This window comes from Carex rostrata, chromosome 26 (assembly GCF_964058835.1).
Source record: "Carex rostrata chromosome 26, lpCarRost1.2, whole genome shotgun sequence".
In the NCBI taxonomy this organism is placed as follows: Eukaryota; Viridiplantae; Streptophyta; class Magnoliopsida; order Poales; family Cyperaceae; genus Carex; species Carex rostrata.
In genome coordinates, this window is record NC_135943.1 from 5414481 (window position 1) to 5433768 (window position 19288).

At 34.6% G+C, this 19288-nt stretch overlaps 1 protein-coding gene and 1 pseudogene across 1 annotated transcript; one reads left to right on the forward strand and one right to left on the reverse strand.

The window, feature by feature from the left end:
- Nucleotides 1-531: 531 nt before the first annotated feature.
- Nucleotides 532-10529, forward strand: LOC144544024 (adenylate isopentenyltransferase 3, chloroplastic-like; annotated as a pseudogene).
- Nucleotides 681-1230, reverse strand: LOC144544025 (adenylate isopentenyltransferase 3, chloroplastic-like). The gene is made up of 2 exons (XM_078292446.1): nucleotides 750-1230; nucleotides 681-703 (listed from the first exon to the last, which is right to left on the reverse strand). The coding sequence occupies exons 1-2, from the start codon at nucleotides 1204-1206 to the stop codon at nucleotides 681-683; spliced, it is 480 nt and encodes a 159-aa protein (XP_078148572.1). The 5' UTR covers nucleotides 1207-1230.
- Nucleotides 10530-19288: the final 8759 nt, after the last annotated feature.

Consider the following 19288-nt stretch of genomic DNA (forward strand, 5'->3'; position numbering starts at 1 on the left):
TGGTCGCTAAAGTAACTCGAATTTTGAATTTAGATATGGACCATCCGATCAAAATCCGAATCAATATGGTCCGAGGTATAATGCACAGTGTCTCTTTAACATTTGTGTCAAACAGATCTGGTCGTTCAAATCTAAACTCAAAACTTGAGGTACTTTAGGCCTACAAAGTACAGACCACCGTTTTGACCTCTAGTACTCAGTGTACCTTGACTACTTTTTTGCACCTGCTTTTTATCTTAACTTCCCAAACTTGCCCCACTATTCGTCGCATCCTCCACATGGCCCCGCCTTTTACTCTACTATATAAACCAACCCTTGTTATAGTTAGTGCAAAATAGAGATACGAGCACTAGCCTTCCTCTTAACTAAGAACCACTTAATTGTCAAAAACTATTCTCCTTGAGTCGTAGAAACATACACACAACCAAAAAATGTTACAATTAACTATGAACCAGGTGATTCCCCACCTACGAATGCACATACAGCTAGCGGCCACTCCCTGATTCATCCATGTACACACCGTCATTCCCGATGGTTCCCCTCCATGCAAAAGGCGGAAACACTAACAAAGTGGTGGTGGTCATGGGCGCAACTGGTACCGGAAAGCCAAAGCTGGCGATAGCCCCTCCACGGCAGACTCCCAGGCCTCCTCCGCCATATCGCCCCTCTTTCTGAACACCTCAGTGGCGTCCATCCTTGCAAGCTAGCAAGACGGCAAATCTTATCCAATTGACAACATGTCAGCTTGCATGTGTTGGTCTTAATTTCATCTATGGCATTTGTCAATTGTATCCTGCGCTCTGATTCTTCCAGTATCCCTTCTGACCTCAGATAACCATCTAGCTCCGGCACGCCGATTGCACGTCTCAACCCCCTTGTGTAGTCAGCATTGGGGTCAAAATGCACTCTAACCTCCTCGACCAGGCCCCGTTCGATCATCCGGTCAACTCGTTCAGAGACAAAATCATGCAACACTGACAATTGCATATCAACCCAGATAAAGCAGCATTTGTAATGGGGCCTGAATTGCCCGTTTGCCCTGTCAACCAGCTCTTCGATGTAAGAGTTGGAGCCACCAGCTATGATCGGCAGCAACCCTCTCTCCATAATCGAGTCAACAGCTCGAGTGGCATGTGCACGGAAGTCTGAGGCAGTGAAGTCTGCATCTGGGTGGACCCCATTGATTAGGTGATGTGGTACCCCCATGAATTCTTCTTTCGTGACCTTATTTGTGACTACCAAATAAAAACAAATATATCATTATCGTATTGTAATTAAAGTTCTAAATAGCATGCTATAGCACTGTTATAGCATTTTCGGACCATAAAAACTATGTCACTATAGCATGCAATTCCGTGCTATAGCGGCGCTATATGGGTATAGCGTCGTTTTTTTATCCATTTCACTATGACGCGATAAACGTTATTTGAACTTTTGATCATAATTATAATCTACCAAGTTAGCTAGTCATGGAAATAATGCAACTTTTTATATTTTAGTATTTTGAATATTAATTTATAAATAAAGCAGAAGGTTACCATATATGAAGGCTTCTGGCAAGGTCGATCACCAGCATATAGCACAGATAGATGAAGGCTGGGTGGCGAGGTCGTCAACTCTGACAAGATGCAGGTATATGACGGCCTCGATGTAGTCACAAACAAGGTCACGAAAGAAGAATGCATAGGGGTACCACATCACCTAATCAATGGGGTCCACCCAGATACAGACTTCACCGCCTCAGACTTCCGTGCACATGCCACTCGAGCTGTTGACTCGATTACAGAGAGAAGGTTGCTGCCAATCATAGCTGGTGGCTCCAACTCTTACATCGAAGAGCTGGTTGACGGGGCAAACGGGCAATTCAGGTCCCGTTACAAATGCTGCTTTATCTGGGTTGATGTGCAATTGTCAGTGTTTCATGATTTTGTCTCTGAACGAGTTGACCGGATGATCGAACAGGGCCTGGTCGAGGAGGTTAGAGTTCTTTTTGACCCCAATGCTGACTACACAAGGGGTTGAGACATGCAATCGGCGTGCCAGAGCTAGATGGTTACCTGAGGTCAGAAGGGATACTGGAAGAATCAGAGCGCAGGATACAATTGACAAATGCCATAGATGAAATTAAGACCAACACATGCAAGCTGACATGTTGTCAATTGGATAAGATTCACCATCTTGCTAGCTTGCCAGGATGGACTATCAACAGGATCGACTCCACTGAGGTGTTCAGAAAGAGGGGCGATTTGGCGGAGGAGGCCTGGGAGTCTGCCGTGGAGGAGCGATTGCGGCCAGCTTTGACTTTCCGGTACCAGTTGCTCCCATGACCACCACCTCTTTGTTAGTGTTTCAGCCTTTTGCACGGAGGGGACCCATCGGGAATGACGGTGTGTATATGGATGAATGGGGGAGTGGCCGCTGTATGTGCATTCGCAGGTGGGGAATCACATAGTTAATTGCAACATTATTTGGTTGTATGTTTCTACTAGTCCAGGAGAATAGTTTTTGACAATTAAGTGGTTCTTAGTTAAGAGGAAGGCTAGTGCTCGTATCTCTATTTTGCACTAACTATAACAAGGGTTGGTTTATATAGGAGAGTAAAAGGCGGGGCCATGTGGAGGATGCAGCGATTAGTGCGGCAAGTTTGGGAAAATGTTGAGATAAAAAGCAGGTGCAAAAAAGTAGTCAAGGTACACTGACACTAGAGGTCAAAACGGAGAACGGTAATAGCTAGATCGAAATATGAACTGAAACAATGCAAACTTTTCTTTTATTAAAGAATATTAATCTAAAACAACTTGACTCAAAAAAGTTCTGAACACAAATCCGTTGGAGTAATCATTTTTGCATTAGTCTTAATGAATATCAACTTATCATTTGCAAAATACAAATTAAGAATATTATCAATCCTTGAAAAATTTCCTAAGCCTGATGCTGCATGTGTTTTTTGTAGGATTTTATTTAAAACATCAATCGTCAAATCAAATAGAAAGGGGAAGAAATAGCATAATATGTATTTTAATTTGTAGTGTTGGTACGTACTTCCTTAATTGAGCAGCATATAGCACAGATATAGTTTCCAGTGTTGGAGAATATCGTTTTTTTTTTTTAAATAGAACCAAATTTCATATTTTTGACGAAACAAGCACAATTGGATCGATAGAGGTATAAAGACATTTGCTCCACCAATCTATTGGATTGGCGAAGCCATTTTATGACTCATCTATACAATCATAACCACAAAAACTATTAGTAAATAACTCCACCGATCCTGCGGATCGATGAAGCAAACATATTTGTGCCTCCACCTATTAGTTATTTTTTTTAAAAATAAAATCAATGATGTTTGTTCTCTTAAAATATTTAAAATTGATTCAATTTAAAAAAAAAAATTGAATATCTAACAATATTTTATACGGAGCATCAAGCTGATGAGTGAATATAGTGAAAGATAATGCAATCAAGAATCAAAACTCGCTCTGAGCAACTATTAAGTGATGAAAAGTAAACCAGGATTTATTGCAAGAAATTAAATGAGAAAAGATGAGACAAATTAAAAAAGAGAAATGTTCTGATTTCCCGAGTCATCATACCCGAGCGCGTACCCCAAGTAGTTTAATAGAAAAAATCTTTCAATATTGTCTAAAGTTATGTTTATAATATTTTAAAATGTTACTCACAAACATATAAACCTATGTTTGAAAGTATTTCTAGATAGTTTTAGTTCTCAACTATTTTTGTACAAAAAATGAAAGATTATTTTCACCCACTATTTTTTATTTTTTCTCTGATAATTATAATTTATTTTATCGACGATTCGTGTTGAATTTTACGAATCTAAAAATACAAACGTTTTATAATTCAATTTTATCTTTCAAATAAGATCCATGAAGAAATATTTTTGAGCAATTTTAAAGTAATTTATTTTTTAAAAAGTAAAACTCATGAGCACTTTAAATTTTCAAGTTTTTAATTATGTTTACAACCATTAAAATTTTCAAGGATTTGTACATGAGATTTGTAAATGCAGTGTTATTGTTGAGATTTATATGCTTTGAAGTGTTATTGTTGAGGTTTAAATTTTTGTACATGAGATTTATATGTTTTATTCTAGAGATTTAAAGTGTTATTAATGAGGTTTGTATGCTTGTACATGAGATTTATATGCTTGTAAACAGAGGTTTAAATTATTTTGAAGCAAAATAAAAAAAAAATGAAAGTCACAGAGATTTAAATGGTAAAAAAAATTACGACACAACTATAACTCGAAAGGCTTTGTACATGAGCTTTGTAAATGCAGTGTTATTGTTGAGGTTTATATGCTTTGAAGTGTTATTGTTGAGGTTTAAATTTTTGTACATGAGATTTATATGTTTTATTCTAGAGATTTAAAGTGTTATTAATGAGTTTAAATTATTTTGAAGCAAAATAAAAATGAAAGTCACAGAGATTTAAAATGGTAAAAAAAATTACGACACAACTATAACTCGAAAGTTTTTTTTCATGAATCTCATTTGAAAGAGAACATCAGATAAAAAAACGTTCATATTTTTATATTTGCAAAATTCATCACAGATCGTCGAAAAAATAAATGAGAATGATCAGAGAAAAAACAAGTGAGTGAAATGAATCTTTTTATTTTTTGCTTGAAAACAAAAGTAGTTAGGAGTTAAAACTATACATATTTAAAATTTTAATGCTTGTAAATAGTTGTTTAAATTTTTGCGATTAGCATTGTAAAATGTTATAAACAGAGTTCTAAATGTTTGGATATTAGCGCTAGAAATGAAAGTTAGCTAACATTGAAAGTTTTTTCTGTTAAACTACATGGAGGATGTGCTCGAAAATTTTGTTTGAAGTACAATTATCAGGCTCCATTAAAAAAAAGGATGGTGAGATTTTAACTCCCAACTCTATTGCTGTTATTTTTAACTTCGACAAACCATCATATTAAAATGAGATAATTATTATAATAAATTAAAATTTTAAAATCTTTGAGAAATAGGGTTGCCGACATTTTTATTTTTACCCAAAAAAAAAAAATTATTAAAAAATTAGGTTTAAGACAGATTTTTAAAAATATCTAATCCGTCAAAAAATTCGGTGGCCCGACTTTTTTTATTTCTACCCGCCGAATTTTTCAGCAGGCCGGAAATTTTTTTTTTTTTTTTTTTGCACCTCAATTTTTCACCTTTGGTTAATATAGCAAAACACTTCCAAAAATTGTGAAAATTGACTGACATACATTCTTGACATCGTAGAACATAACTATGAAGTTTCATACAAATTTTTTGGACAGATCGTGAGATATCAGCTCTCAAAAATTGCCCGAACTGCTGAATGAGTGCACTGAGTCCAACTTTGCACATCTGGTTAACATAGCAAAACATCTCGAAAAATTGTGAAAATTGACCGACATGTATTCTTGACATCGTAGAACAGGGCTGAGAAGTTTTATACAAAATCTCCGAACATGTCGTGTGATATCAGCTCTCAAAAATTGTCCGAACTGTTGAAGGTTTCATTCTGACCCCAACTTTGCACCTCTGGTTAACATAGCAAAACATCTCCAAAAATTATGAAAATTGACCGACATATAGTCTTGACATCTTAGAACAGGACTGCAAAGTTTCATATAAAATCTCCAAACAAGTCGTGAGATATCAGCTCTAAAAAATTGCCCATACTGCTGAATAAGTGCACTAATCCCAACTTTGCACCTCTGATTAACATAGCAAAACATCTCCAAATATCATGAAAATTGACCTACATGCATTTTTGATATTTTAAAACAAGAATGTAAAGTTTCATACAAAATCTCAAAACAGGCCGTCAGATATCAGTTCTCAAAAATTGCCCGAACTGCTAAACGACGTTTTTTTGAACGAAAACTTAACTGAATTTTTGAGACACTAAACGATATTTTATTGAAATTTTGATGCTTTGGATGCCCGGAGTTTCTTCCCTAGGTAATATTCTGATCTGTCTCATCCCCCCCTTTCTGAAAAGTGGTCATACGCGCAAATTTGACTTTCTTAGCTAAAGTTATGACTGTTTAAAGTTTTTCCGAAAGCTAAACTTTGAAAATTCATAACTAACTATAAAAAAATCTACATAAATTAAAATTTGTATCAATTCTGTATATTTTTGAATTCTCTACATGCTGGTCAATTTTCACAATTTTTGGAGATATTTTGCTATGTTAACCAGAGGTGCAAAGTTGGACTCAGTGCACTCATTCAGCAATTCGGGCAATTTTTGAGAGTCGACATCTCACGACCTGTTTGGAGATTTTGTATGAAATTTCACAGCCTTGTTTTACGATGTCAAGTCTGCATGTTAGTCAATTTTCACGATTTTTGAAGGTGTTTTGTTATATTATTCAGAGGTGCAAAGTTGAGTTGAAAAAAAAAAATTCCGGGCCGTCGAAAAATTTGGCAGGTGGGAATAAAAATTTCTGACTGCCAAATTTCTAGGCGGGTAGGATATTTTTAAAATTCTAGCTCAACCTTGATTATTTTTAATAAAATATATATATATATATATATATATATATATATATATATATATATATATATTTGGATAAAAATGTCGGGGGACATTGCAATCGTCATCATTCCCTTTTTTACTTCATTAAAAAAACTGTCTTATTCTTATTTACCCCCGTATACGAGAGGTGGACACTGGACAGCTGTCACTTTTTACCATTTTTAGGTATTAACAGACCTTTACATGCATACTATAAATTCTTCTCTTCTTCTTCTTCTTCTTGTTTTTTTATATGCATATTTCCAATAAATATTTATTTCTTTAATATACGTACGTATTAATATTATGAAGCCAAATTAAATCTTCATTGGCAGTTTAACAAACCACTGTGGGAAGTACAAACAGACCGTCGTGACGGCACAGTTATAATTAGTATACGTTTGAATTTTGAGCATATACATATATACACATACACATACATATACATACACATACACACACACATACATATACATACATATATTGTTGGTCTATATTTTCTTTCTTTCTTTTTTCTTGGATTTTTTTCAGAAACCATAATTAAAAAAATAATTTTTAGGGAACCAATAAGATTACTTTTTTTTTTTCAAAAACCATAAGAACCGTGGGAACGTCACGGTCTGGCTTTTTTTTTTTTTTTTCAGACCGTGTGCTTCTCACGGTCTTGCGAAATTTTTTTTTTTTTATTTTTTTTTTTGATTTGTCCACACTTGCACGAAAATTGCCACAGAAGATCCGAAATGAAATTCAAGACCGTATGCATCGAACGGTCTTAGGAATTCCAATCTCAAGACCGTGTGCATCCCACGGTCCGGCGTTAAATTCTCAAGACCGTGTGCTTCCCACGGTCTGGCCTTCAGTTTTAATCCCCCACGAGCCAGAGCCCTTTCTTCCCCCACGCACCCTTCTCCATTTTTTTTCTTCCTCTTCTTTCTTCCTCTCTTCCATCAGATTTTTTTTTTTTTTGTACTCTCATAATTAGAGTAATTTTTATTTTAATTACATAAGTTGATATATTTTTGAGAGAGGAACAAAAAGAGCTTCAGATCTACAAATTTCGTTAGGTATGTGTTTAATTCTTTTATTTTTGATAAATAATTCATAATTATGAATAAATAAGTAGAATAGATTGTTTATGTAGTATAAATGGTTTATGTAGTAATTGTAGTATAAATAAATGGTTTAAGTATAATTTTAGTGTAGATGAATGTAGTAATTGTATGGTGATATGTCTATTTGCATATTTTATGTGCATGTAATTTTTTTTAGTTTAGATGCATGATGCATGTAGTTTTTTTTAGTGTAGATTAATGTAGTAATTTTTGGATTATTTATTTGTGGTTTATGTAGTAATTTATTTGCATGTAGGTTTTTTTAGTATGCATGTAGTAATTGTTGGATGATTTATTTATTTGCATGTTTTATGTGCATGTATTTTTTTTTAGTCTAGATGCATGATGCATGTAGTTTTTTTTAGTGTAGATTAATGTAGTAATTTTTGGATTATTTATTTGTGGTTTATGTAGTAATTTATTTGCATGTAGTAATTGTTGGGTGATTTATTTATTTGCATGTTTTATGTGCATGTAATTTTTTTTTAGTTTAGATGCATGATGCATGTAGTTTTTTTTAGTGTAGATGAATATAGTAATTTTTGGATTATTTATTTGTGGTTTATGTAGTAATTTATTTGCATGTAAGTTTTTTAGTATGCATGTAGTAATTGTTGGGTGATTTAATTATTTGCATGTTTTATGTGCATGTAATTTTTTTTAGTGTAGATGCATGATGCATGTAGTTTTTTTTAGTGTAGATGAATATAGTAATTTTTGGATTATTTATTTGTGGTTTATGTAGTAATTTATTTGCATGTAAGTTTTTTAGTATGCATGTAGTAATTGTTGGGTGATTTAATTATTTGCATGTTTTATGTGCATGTAATTTTTTTTAGTGTAGATGCATGATGCATGTAGTTTTTTTTAGTGTAGATGAATATAGTAATTTTTGGATTATTTATTTGTGGTTTATGTAGTAATTTATTTGCATGTAAGTTTTTTAGTATGCATGTAGTAATTGTTGGGTGATTTAATTATTTGCATGTTTTATGTGCATGTAATTTTTTTTAGTGTAGATGCATGATGCATGTAGTTTTTTTTAGTGTAGATGAATATAGTAATTTTTGGATTATTTATTTGTGGTTTATGTAGTAATTTATTTGCATGTAAGTTTGTTAGTATGCATGTAGTAATTGTTGGGTGATTTAATTATTTGCATGTTTTATGTGCATGTAATTTTTTTTAGTGTAGATGCATGATGCATGTAGTTTTTTTTAGTGTAGATGAATATAGTAATTTTTGGATTATTTATTTGTGGTTTATGTAGTAATTTATTTGCATGTAAGTTTTTTAGTATGCATGTAGTAATTGTTGGGTGATTTAATTATTTGCATGTTTTATGTGCATGTAATTTTTTTTAGTGTAGATGCATGATGCATGTAGTTTTTTTTAGTGTAGATGAATATAGTAATTTTTGGATTATTTATTTGTGGTTTATGTAGTAATTTATTTGCATGTAAGTTTTTTAGTATGCATGTAGTAATTGTTGGGTGATTTAATTATTTGCATGTTTTATGTAGATGCATGGTTTATGTGCATGTAATTTTTTTTAGTGTAGATGCATGGTTTATGTGCATGTAATTTTTTTTAGTGTAGATGCATGATGCATGTAGTTTTTTTTAGTGTAGATGAATATAGTAATTTTTGGATTATTTATTTGTGGTTTATGTAGTAATTTATTTGCATGTAAGTTTTTTAGTATGCATGTAGTAATTGTTGGGTGATTTAATTATTTGCATGTTTTATGTAGATGCATGGTTTATGTGCATGTAATTTTTTTTAGTGTAGATGCATGATGCATGTAGTTTTTTTTAGTGTAGATGAATGTAGTAATTTTTGGGTTATTTATTTGTGGTTTATGTAGTAATTATAGTATAAATAAATTGTTTATGTAGGAATTTATTTGCATGTAGGTTTTTTTGAGTATGCATGTAGTGATTGGGTTTGCATGTTATGCATGTCAATATTGAATGTTAATTTTTTTTGTATGTATTTATTTATATTGCAGTGAAAAATGCAAGGAAGTGAAGAATCTTTATTGCAGTTGCCTCATGCACAACATCAATCACATGCGGCATCTGTAAAGGTGTTTGTTCAATATTGGTTTGGATTTAAATTTACTTATTAAATTCTTGAATTGAAATTTAATTTTTGGTTAAACTTTTTTTGCATTAAAATTATTGTTCCAGCCTGATCATGCACTGCGTCCTGGAGCTTTGCAAATGCACATTGACTATCATGAAACTATGAAAGAAGGTTTGAAGAATCTAGGATTGTATCAGATGGTCGAAGTCCACCACTGCCAAGTTGATAGAGAGTTGATCACTGCTCTCGTGGAGAGGTGGAGGCCCGAGACAAATAGTTTTCATCTTCCGGTAGGGGAGTGCACGGTGACATTGGAAGATGTCAGCTGTTTGTGGGGCTTATCTGTTACCGGTACAATATTTTTTGCTGCTAATTTAAAATTTTGTTATTAAATGAAATTTTGTACTAGTATAATTTTATTTAACATCTATGTTTACAGGGAAGACTATCTCTGGATGTACTGACGATAATTGGTCACAATTGATCCTAGATTGCCTAGGACAGGAAGTGTATGATGGTTACGAATGGGATGATAATGATTTTTATCATAAAAAGGTGGAGAATAAGGGTGAACCCAATGAGAAAGTAACAATTTTACAAAACTATGTGCGTCTTGCATGGTTGAGAAATTTTTTTGCAAATACGGATTTGGATGAAGTGGAGGACCAGGATGTTATCGATCAGCACACACGAGCATATGCTATGGAGTTGTTCGGGACTATAATGTTTCCCGATTCGAATTCAAGCTCCGTTCGATTAATGTATTTACAATTTCTGGAGGATTTATGGAATGAGATTTAAGTAAACAGCTGACATACCGTTTTGACGACTCCATTATGAACTACGACCTCAAAAACGTTGGGCCCCATTGGTATCACTTCATGCTTTAATCCTTTTGAAGTCCGATATTGTAAAACTGATAAAATGTTGTCTGAAAATCTCATTCCTCTTTGAACCCACTGTTGAGCGACCCTACCTCTTTTCACATACCAATCCACAACTTTGTAAAATGTGCGCTCAACTATTGCTGTTACAGGCAGCTGGCGAGCCACTCGAAATACGTTGTTCAAGGATTCTGATCCGTTTGTAGTCATTATACCCCACCTATTCAGGCCTCTGTCATGACATTGTGCCAACTTATGGAGTTGCAAAGGCTCTTCTTCGAGATTTTGCAACCGTTTGCCACACCACATGACATACTGATGAGTAGTAATACTCCTGCCTTTTATCAAATCCATACCCTCATAAAACCTCCAAGGTTTCATCTTACACACAAATTTCTTGAATATTTTTTTGATAATTTGGTCCTTGCACAACTTGTAAACATTTGACGCAATATGTTGAGAACATAATCGATGAACTGCTTCACCCCTTTCCTCACACCACCCTAAATCAGGTCTATCAAACACTGAACGGATTGCAGCATGCTGGTCTGATATAACGCATATCCGACCAGGACCGACAACATTTTCACGTACAAATTGCATAAACCAGCCCCAATTGGATGAACTCTCCTCATCCGCAATTCCGAACGCAATTGGTAATAATTGTTGTTCTGCATCATAAGCGCATGCCATGAATAATTTCCCTTTATACCTGCCGGATAGGTGTCCAGCATCTACACTTATAACTGGTCGGAGATATGGCCAGGATTCAATGCATGGACCGAAAGCCCATGCCACACGGGTGAAAATACGGATGCCCATTTTTGTAGATGGTTCGTGCTCAATTACGTATTTTGTTCCTGGGGTAGACATCTGGATTGCACCGAGCAAGGAAGGTAGCAGTTCGTAGGCTTTTTCCCAAGAACCAAATAAATCAGCAATAGCCAACTCCCTCCCTCTCCAAATCTTGTTGTATGAAGGCTCAACCATTTTGTATATATTTCTAACTGCAAATCGACATGCTTTAATTGACATCTCCAGGTCCTCCTTTAGACCAGGTCTGATTACATCTGCAATCATCCTGGCAGTCAGCTGACGACTGTCTACTTTACAAGCAATACTGTAACAATTGTGCTCGTCTGGGTTTGTTGCAATTGTCCAATTTTCCGTCTCAGTGGTTTTTTCGTACACCCTCCATGGACACCCCTCTGCTCTACATACAACTACATAACCAGTACGATTGGTATATTGTTGTTGTAATTCTAAGTTATTATTTAGGGCAAATGCACCCAACTGGGATTTAAGATCGGCTTTGGAGTCAAACATCTGTCCCACTGAAAATTGACCGTCAATTCTGGGTGGATAACCAAAAAATGCTTCATCCTTGTACGGCATCGGCACATCGTCATTAAATGCCGGAAAATGATGCTGCAATCCTCGATTAATAAAGGGAATAGAATTTACCCACTCCTTCATTACATCTTGCATTCTAATTTGATCCTCCATTTCAGCCATATCATCTTCCCCGACAGCTGAGCCACCAAGGTCAGAGTTTGTGTCTGAGCTAGAGTTTGTGTCTGAGCTAGTATTATTATTCATCTCGTTAAAACGAGTTACCAAATCATCCACTATCGGTATTTCGGGTGGGTCATCACAATATATGGGTGAATCAGACACCATTGTGTCTCTACTACTTCCAGGTACACTACCCGGATATGGGTCATAATTGGTATGACTATCAACTGGTACTGACTCAACCACTAAATCAAGAAGTTTAAAATTCAGTACCGGAGTGGCATATTCAAGCATCATGTGCCATATCGTTTCCTCGTCTACGCTAAATAACTGGTATTTTTCTGCTGAGCCAGGTGGTGCCGTGTTCAAACGAGCCTTGATTGTCAGATCGAACTGACTAGGGAGCAAATGAATGCTAACATATATATGTTTTCTTAGCTCATGAAGACTGGTTGAATTAGTAACAGGAAATGTGCAGGTCGGTGCGTCTGAAATTTCGCGTCCATAATAAACATTTATTATCACTTGAGACATTATCTGAACAAAAAAAATTCATAATCAATAATCGATATCATTTTCAATTTTACAACCTAAAATATGATCGTCATTGAAAAAATAAACTTACTACAATTACTTATACTACAAAAAGAAAAAAATTATATATAAACCATTTATTTATACTACAATTACTACATAAATCATAAATAAATAATCCAAAAATTACTACATTCATCTACACTAAAAAAAACTACATCCATATACACTAAAAAAAACTACATGGACATAAACCATGCATCTACATAAAACATGCAAATAAATAAATCATCCAACAATTGCTACAATTACACTAAAGAAACCTACATGCAAATAAATTACTACATAAACTATTTTTTTATACTACAATTACAACATAAACCATTTATACTAATAAAAAAAATACACATAAACTATTTATACTACAAAAAAGAAAAAAATTATACATAAACCATTTATTTATACTACAATTACTACATAAACCATTTATACTACATAAACAATTTATTCTACTCATTTATTCATAATTGCATATTATTTATCAAAAATAAAAGAATCAAATACATACCTAACGAAATTTGTAGATCTGAAGCTCTTTTTGTTCCTCTTTCAAAAATATACAAACTTATGTAATTAAAAAAAATAAACACACTAATTATGAGAGTACAAAAAAAAAATTTAACTGAAGGAAGGAAGGAAGAAAGAAAAGAGAGAGAAGATGAAAAAAATGGGGAAGAGATGCACTGACTCGACAAGGAAGAAGCAGTGAAACAAATAGGGACCGGACCGTGGGGTTTCCACGGTCTTGAGATATATTCATCAAGACCGGACCGTTCCCACGGTCTTGATTTCAATTTAGGTGGACCGTGGGAACCACACGGTCTGGAAATCAAAAAAAAAAAAATTGCGGATCTTCTGTGACAATTTTCGTGCAGGTGTGAAGAAATCAAAAAAAAAAAAAAAAAAAAAATTTCCAAGACCGTGAGAAGCACACGGTCTGGAAAAAAAAAATTGCCAGACCGTGAGGTTCCCACGGTTCTTATGGTTTTTGAAAAAAAAAAGTAATCTTATTGGTTCTCTAAAAATTATTTTTTTAATTATGGTTTCTGAAAAAAATTCTTTTTTCTTCTAGTTCGATGCACCGAAATTTATGCCACTAATTAGGGGTTTTTCCAAGTGTCCCATCATTATAATTTTGTACTACAAAAAAGGAAGAATGTACTACAATGTTGCCTGTTACTAGGCGTTAGATATATCTAGCAGCAGCTAGGAGACCCTATATATCTCGCATGCATATATATTACGTACGTACTCTGAATATGTGGAGGACAAAAGCGAACAAGTTGGTTATGACATGTCTGAAAAACACTACTCAACTAAAACCAAATTAAAAGTCGGTGCTGAGTTGTTCAAACAGTGGTCAATCAATTAATATATATATATGGAAGAAAAGTCAGTAAACACTTGATCCCAATGAGGGTGTTCGGTAAGTTGGATTGGCTTAAATTTTAAGCTCTACTAAGAAAGAGATGTTTGGCAAGATAAATTTAAGAAAGTGAGTCTTTAGCATTCTTAAGGAGACTTAATGCCTTAAGCCATGTAAAATGGTGGCTTAAAAATTAGAGCAAGCTTAAGAAAGTGAGTAAAAGGAGGCTTAAGAAAATGATTTTAAACTTTGCAAAGGAGCAAGTGTTTGGCAAGCTTAAGACTCCTTAGAGCACTAAGGAACTCTAAGGAAGCCTAAGCTACCCTTGCCGAACACTACCAATTGTACTTAACAAAAGTAAAATAGTCAATTACACTATATTAAATACAACTCGCGCGATCCCTCTTATCACTTGCTAATTTATATGGGAATATTAGGGATTGACGAGAAGAAATATATCCATATATACATAAATTTATCCCAAATATTGGTCTTAATTTCGTCAATATTTGACATCCTTTAACTTTTTTTTTAAATCCTTTAACTAATAAGAGGAATTAAACTGGAAGTGCATGCTTCTGCATGTCCTGGTTACTGATTGAACGCAAATGTAACTCCAATAGCATTAGATCGAGTCACTAAAAATTATGTTAATTAAGGTAATTTCAGGTGACATCTCTAACATGCACACTTTAATTTCTATATCATTTTCAAACAAGTATAGTAGTTGAAATAGTTATCAAACCATAACTTACTATTTAATCACATGTACCATTAAAGGAAATTAATGTCGGTAAATATCGGTTAGCATACATTAATTAATGGGTTTTTTTTTTTCAAAGGACCAGATAGGGAGATGACTGAAAACGACCTCAATCAATTTGTGTCTATCTTCTTTCAACCATACATTGGTTTATCCAAAACAAAACAAAAATATATTAATTTATCTACACCTAGGAATTAGCCTAGCTGCTTCCTAGAAGTTAGTTGGTTTCAAGAAGGTTCTTCATGAATTCTCGTCAATATCTTCAATTATTTGTTGTTGGAGTGTGCGTAATTACACATTACACTTTAATTAATTTGAACTAGCTATATAGTATATACCCAGCCAAGCTACGTCACGTCAATACTTATAACATGGTTAATAACAGTTAGATTGTATGAAACTTATCAAAGATGTTTTATAAAATACGAGGTGTTTATGTTAAAAAATTGAGTCCCTTAGTTCTGTGTAGGTGTAGCACTCACTACAAAAATATGTCACTATTTATGAAGGTAAAAAATAATTATTGTCGGAGGTCACCGATAAAAATAATAATTTTCGAACGTATCAGTGTTATTGATAGAAGAATCCGCAAAAATACTGTTAGTAAAAAGTAATTTTATCCTCGCAGATACTTCAAAGTTTAGGGCACAGTTATTGAGTCATTTGTCCCTACCAGCATCTTCAAGAATTTGTATCCTCTGAGTTAACTCAAAATTTGTGTTAAGATCTGGATCGTTTGATTTAAATCCGCACTAATATTAAAAGATCGTGTATGTTTTAGGCATGGACTGAATTGGTCCGAATTATGATGGGATGGTCCGAAAATTAACTCAAATGATACGTAAATACAGAGGATGCAGATTGCCCCTTCAAGCCCATCCTAATTAATTATAATTGATGGGCGATGCTTCATTGTAATTTAAAAGTCTGGATCGAGCAGTTTATTATCATTTTGTTATAATTTAATTAATAGAAAGAATTTCAATAAGACGTCTAATTAAGTCACTTTATACCAAAATATATACAAAATAATTTGTTTGAAGATTAAATTTTCACCATTGGTGGAAAGAATATAAATTATTTTTAGCTCTTAGTTATCGTAATTCAATCAGTAAAATTTGTTTTTAAAAAAAACTATACTGAATATTTAATCGTACGGCTAAAATAATTCGAATATTTTTCTAATAAAACGATGTAATGAAACAAAATTAATCATGAATGTATAATACACACCTCCAAATTACCACAATAAGCCCAATATTTCGAATATATAACACGGTGTCACACATATATATATAGATCCAGAGGTGACACGTGCATGTCAATTTCTAATCCAAAAAAACTAAAATTTATCGTATATTTTTTCAGAAGAAAAAAAATGTAAAAATATGTTTGTTGTTTAAATAATTATAAAATTATGTCCATTCCAAAGCCTTTTGTCCTATTCTATCACACCTTTTATCTGCTTCTAGACTAGTATATATCACTTGTGGTATGTTTGGATAAAGTGAGAATAACTAGAATGGGGGTTATTCGAGAACATAAGCTATTTGGAATAACAATGTGCATTTAAACAACACTTTTGTTATTCGAAATAGTTAGAATAATTGTTATTCTCTATTCCTTGTAAATGTTGAAATAGCTACTATTTGAAAGTGTGAAGAGGGAGAGAAAAAATAATTTCTTCTCGGATTTCCGCCAATACAGTTCCGAAATAACAAAATTGACATCACTTTTGTTATTTTCACGTCGTGACAATTTGTTTGAGACCCCACTTGTATATCTTTTATCTTAATTAGCACATTATTAACACTATTCTTTATTAGTTACAGCTATTTACTATTTCAAATATACAATCCAAATAACATTTTTACTATTGACGCATGCAAGTTTAGGTAGCAGCTGGCTGCGCACAGCTGGTTATTTGTTGCTTTATTTAGTTTGTCTAAAGATAGGAAAGAAATTATATGTAACAATCAGAAAGATTATGTTTACCTTTTTTATACGGTTCTATCTCTGCTATTTTAGAGAGCTGTGTAATGAAGAAAATTGTAACAGAAATTTATTAAATAAAACAAGGGAGGGAAGGGAGATTCAGGGAGTGCTTGTGTTCTTTGTGTTTGTTGATTTCTTGTTGATTTTGTGTCATGGTATCAGAGCACGGGTCACGATTTTGAGCATTTGTGTAGCCAAATCGGGTCCCTGTTTCTCTATAGTCCCTTTGTTTCTCTATAGCATATTTGAGCATTTTGCGCATGCTTCACGAAAAGAGGCGTAACTTTTGATCCGTCCGTCGGATCGGGCTGAATTTTTGACAGGAGCTCCGCAGCCCCAAATCCAAGCTAATTTACTTTCCAGGCCCATCCGACCGTCGGATTTACGGTAAAAGTGTGATTTACTGTCCTTGAGAAAAAATATCTGAAAAATCTGACAAAGAAGAAAAATCTGAGGCGGTTCTCATTTTAGAGAGTTTATCCGCCACCTTGTCACAACTATTCCAACACAAGACGAGCGATTCTCATCCAGATGGGCTCAGTTCAGCTATGGCGATCAAACTCGATGGGAAGAACTTTAACTTGTGGTCGCAGATGCTGAAAATGAAGCTGTCAGGGAAGGGCAAGCTTGGCTACATCGATGGTTCGACTCTCAAACCGCTACAAACTGACAGCGGTTACCACAAGTGGCAGATGGAAGATTCTCGGGTCAAAGATTACATGATCGAATCCATGGATCCCTCATTGGTAGGTAACTTTCTCCCTTTCTCTACGGCCAAAGAAGTTTGGGACTCGGTAAGAACAACCTTTTTTGATGGTGATGACCTGACCCAATACTTTGAACTGAAAAGAAGGGTTAACCGAGTCAAACAAGCCGGTGGTTCAGTTGAGGTGTATTACACTCAATTACAGGGGTTATGGAAGGAGTTAGATGTCCGTAGGCCAAACCCTATGACCTCTCCAGTTGATATTGAAAAACACAATTCTCTCGTTCAAGAGGATCGTGTATTAACCTTCCTGGATGGTCTTGATGACCGGTTGGATTCTATCCGGGCAATTGTCTTACAACAAAAACCTTTCCCCACAATAGAGCAAGCCTTTGCATTGGTTCGTAGAGAAGAAAACCGTCAGTCAGTAATGTTACACAAAGGGGAGGGAACTGAACCTTCTATGGTTATGCTAGCAAAAGAACGAACCTTAGTCATGAACAAACCCGATTTCAAACCAAATTCGGGTCAGGCCGTTGGGTGCACTTACTGTCATAACCCAAGACACACTAGAGATAAGTGTTTCAAGTTAATTGGCTACCCATCGGGTTGGAAAGATCGAAGGAAGAAGAAGCAGGGAGATTGGCCGCAATACAGGGGAGAGGCGCAAATGGTTGCAGGTGCTTCAACTGCAGCCCCTGTTGAGTCGGGTGCCCCTGCTGGGCTGAGTACTACCGAACCAACTCAAGCAGTTGCAGCTTCGGTTTCGAGGGGTGGTTACTCTGTCTTACCACCGGTTGAGAACAATGAACAGATGGAAGGTAAAAGTTTTCTTGTTTCTAATAATTACCATACTGATGAGTTTGATTGGATAATTGATTCAGGGGCAACTGATCATATGACCTACTCAGAAAAGGATCTAGTCAAGGCTTCCTCACCAAGGAGAACCATGATAGTTAATGCCAATGGAGAAACATATCCTGTGATGGGTGCTGGAGATGTTCAGTGCTCACCCTCTCTCACTTTATCAAATACTTTGCTTGTGCCCTCTCTATCAACTAAATTATTGTCTGTTGGTCAGATTTGTGAGGAACTAAATTGCGCTGTTCTCATGTATCCTCAGTTTTGTATATTTCAGGATCTTCTCACAAAGGAGATTATTGGTCGTGGTACTAGGAGAGGAAGACTGTATCATTTAGACGACATGGTGACTGGAAAGGCTCATTTTTCGAGAGGTTCATCAACAAATCGGATTTCTCATATCTGGATGTGGCATAAGAGATTGGGACATCCATCTTTTGGGTATTTAAGAAAACTTTATCCAAGTTTATTTTCTGGTTGTGAGAATGAAAACTTTGACTGTGAAACCTGTATTAAAGCCAAGAGTCATCGGGTATCTTTTCCGAGTAGTTTGTATAAAAGAACAACTCTTTTTGATTTAGTTCATTCTGATGTTTGGGGTCCGTCCCCGGTTAATTCATCTGTTGGAAATAGATGGTTTGTATTATTTATTGATGATTGTACTATGATGACTTGGTTATATGTTCTTAAAAGAAAGGATGAAGTGACAAATGTTTTTAAATCTTTCTTTAACATGGTGCAAAATCAATTTAATAAGAACATTAAAATTCTGAGAAGTGACAATGGAGGTGAGTTTGTGAATAACATACTTCGAGAATTTCTTAACTCTAAAGGTATAATTCACGAAACAAGTTGTGTCAGTACTCCACAACA

Bases quoted from the DNA above. Each gene is read 5' to 3' on its own strand.
- LOC144544025 (XM_078292446.1), bottom strand. From the start codon at position 1,206: ATGGGGGTACCACATCACCTAATCAATGGGGTCCACCCAGATGCAGAC. The intron at 704-749 runs GCAAGCTGACAT...CCGTCTTGCTAG, and splicing joins TGAAATTAAGACCAACACAT to CTTGCAAGGATGGACGCCAC.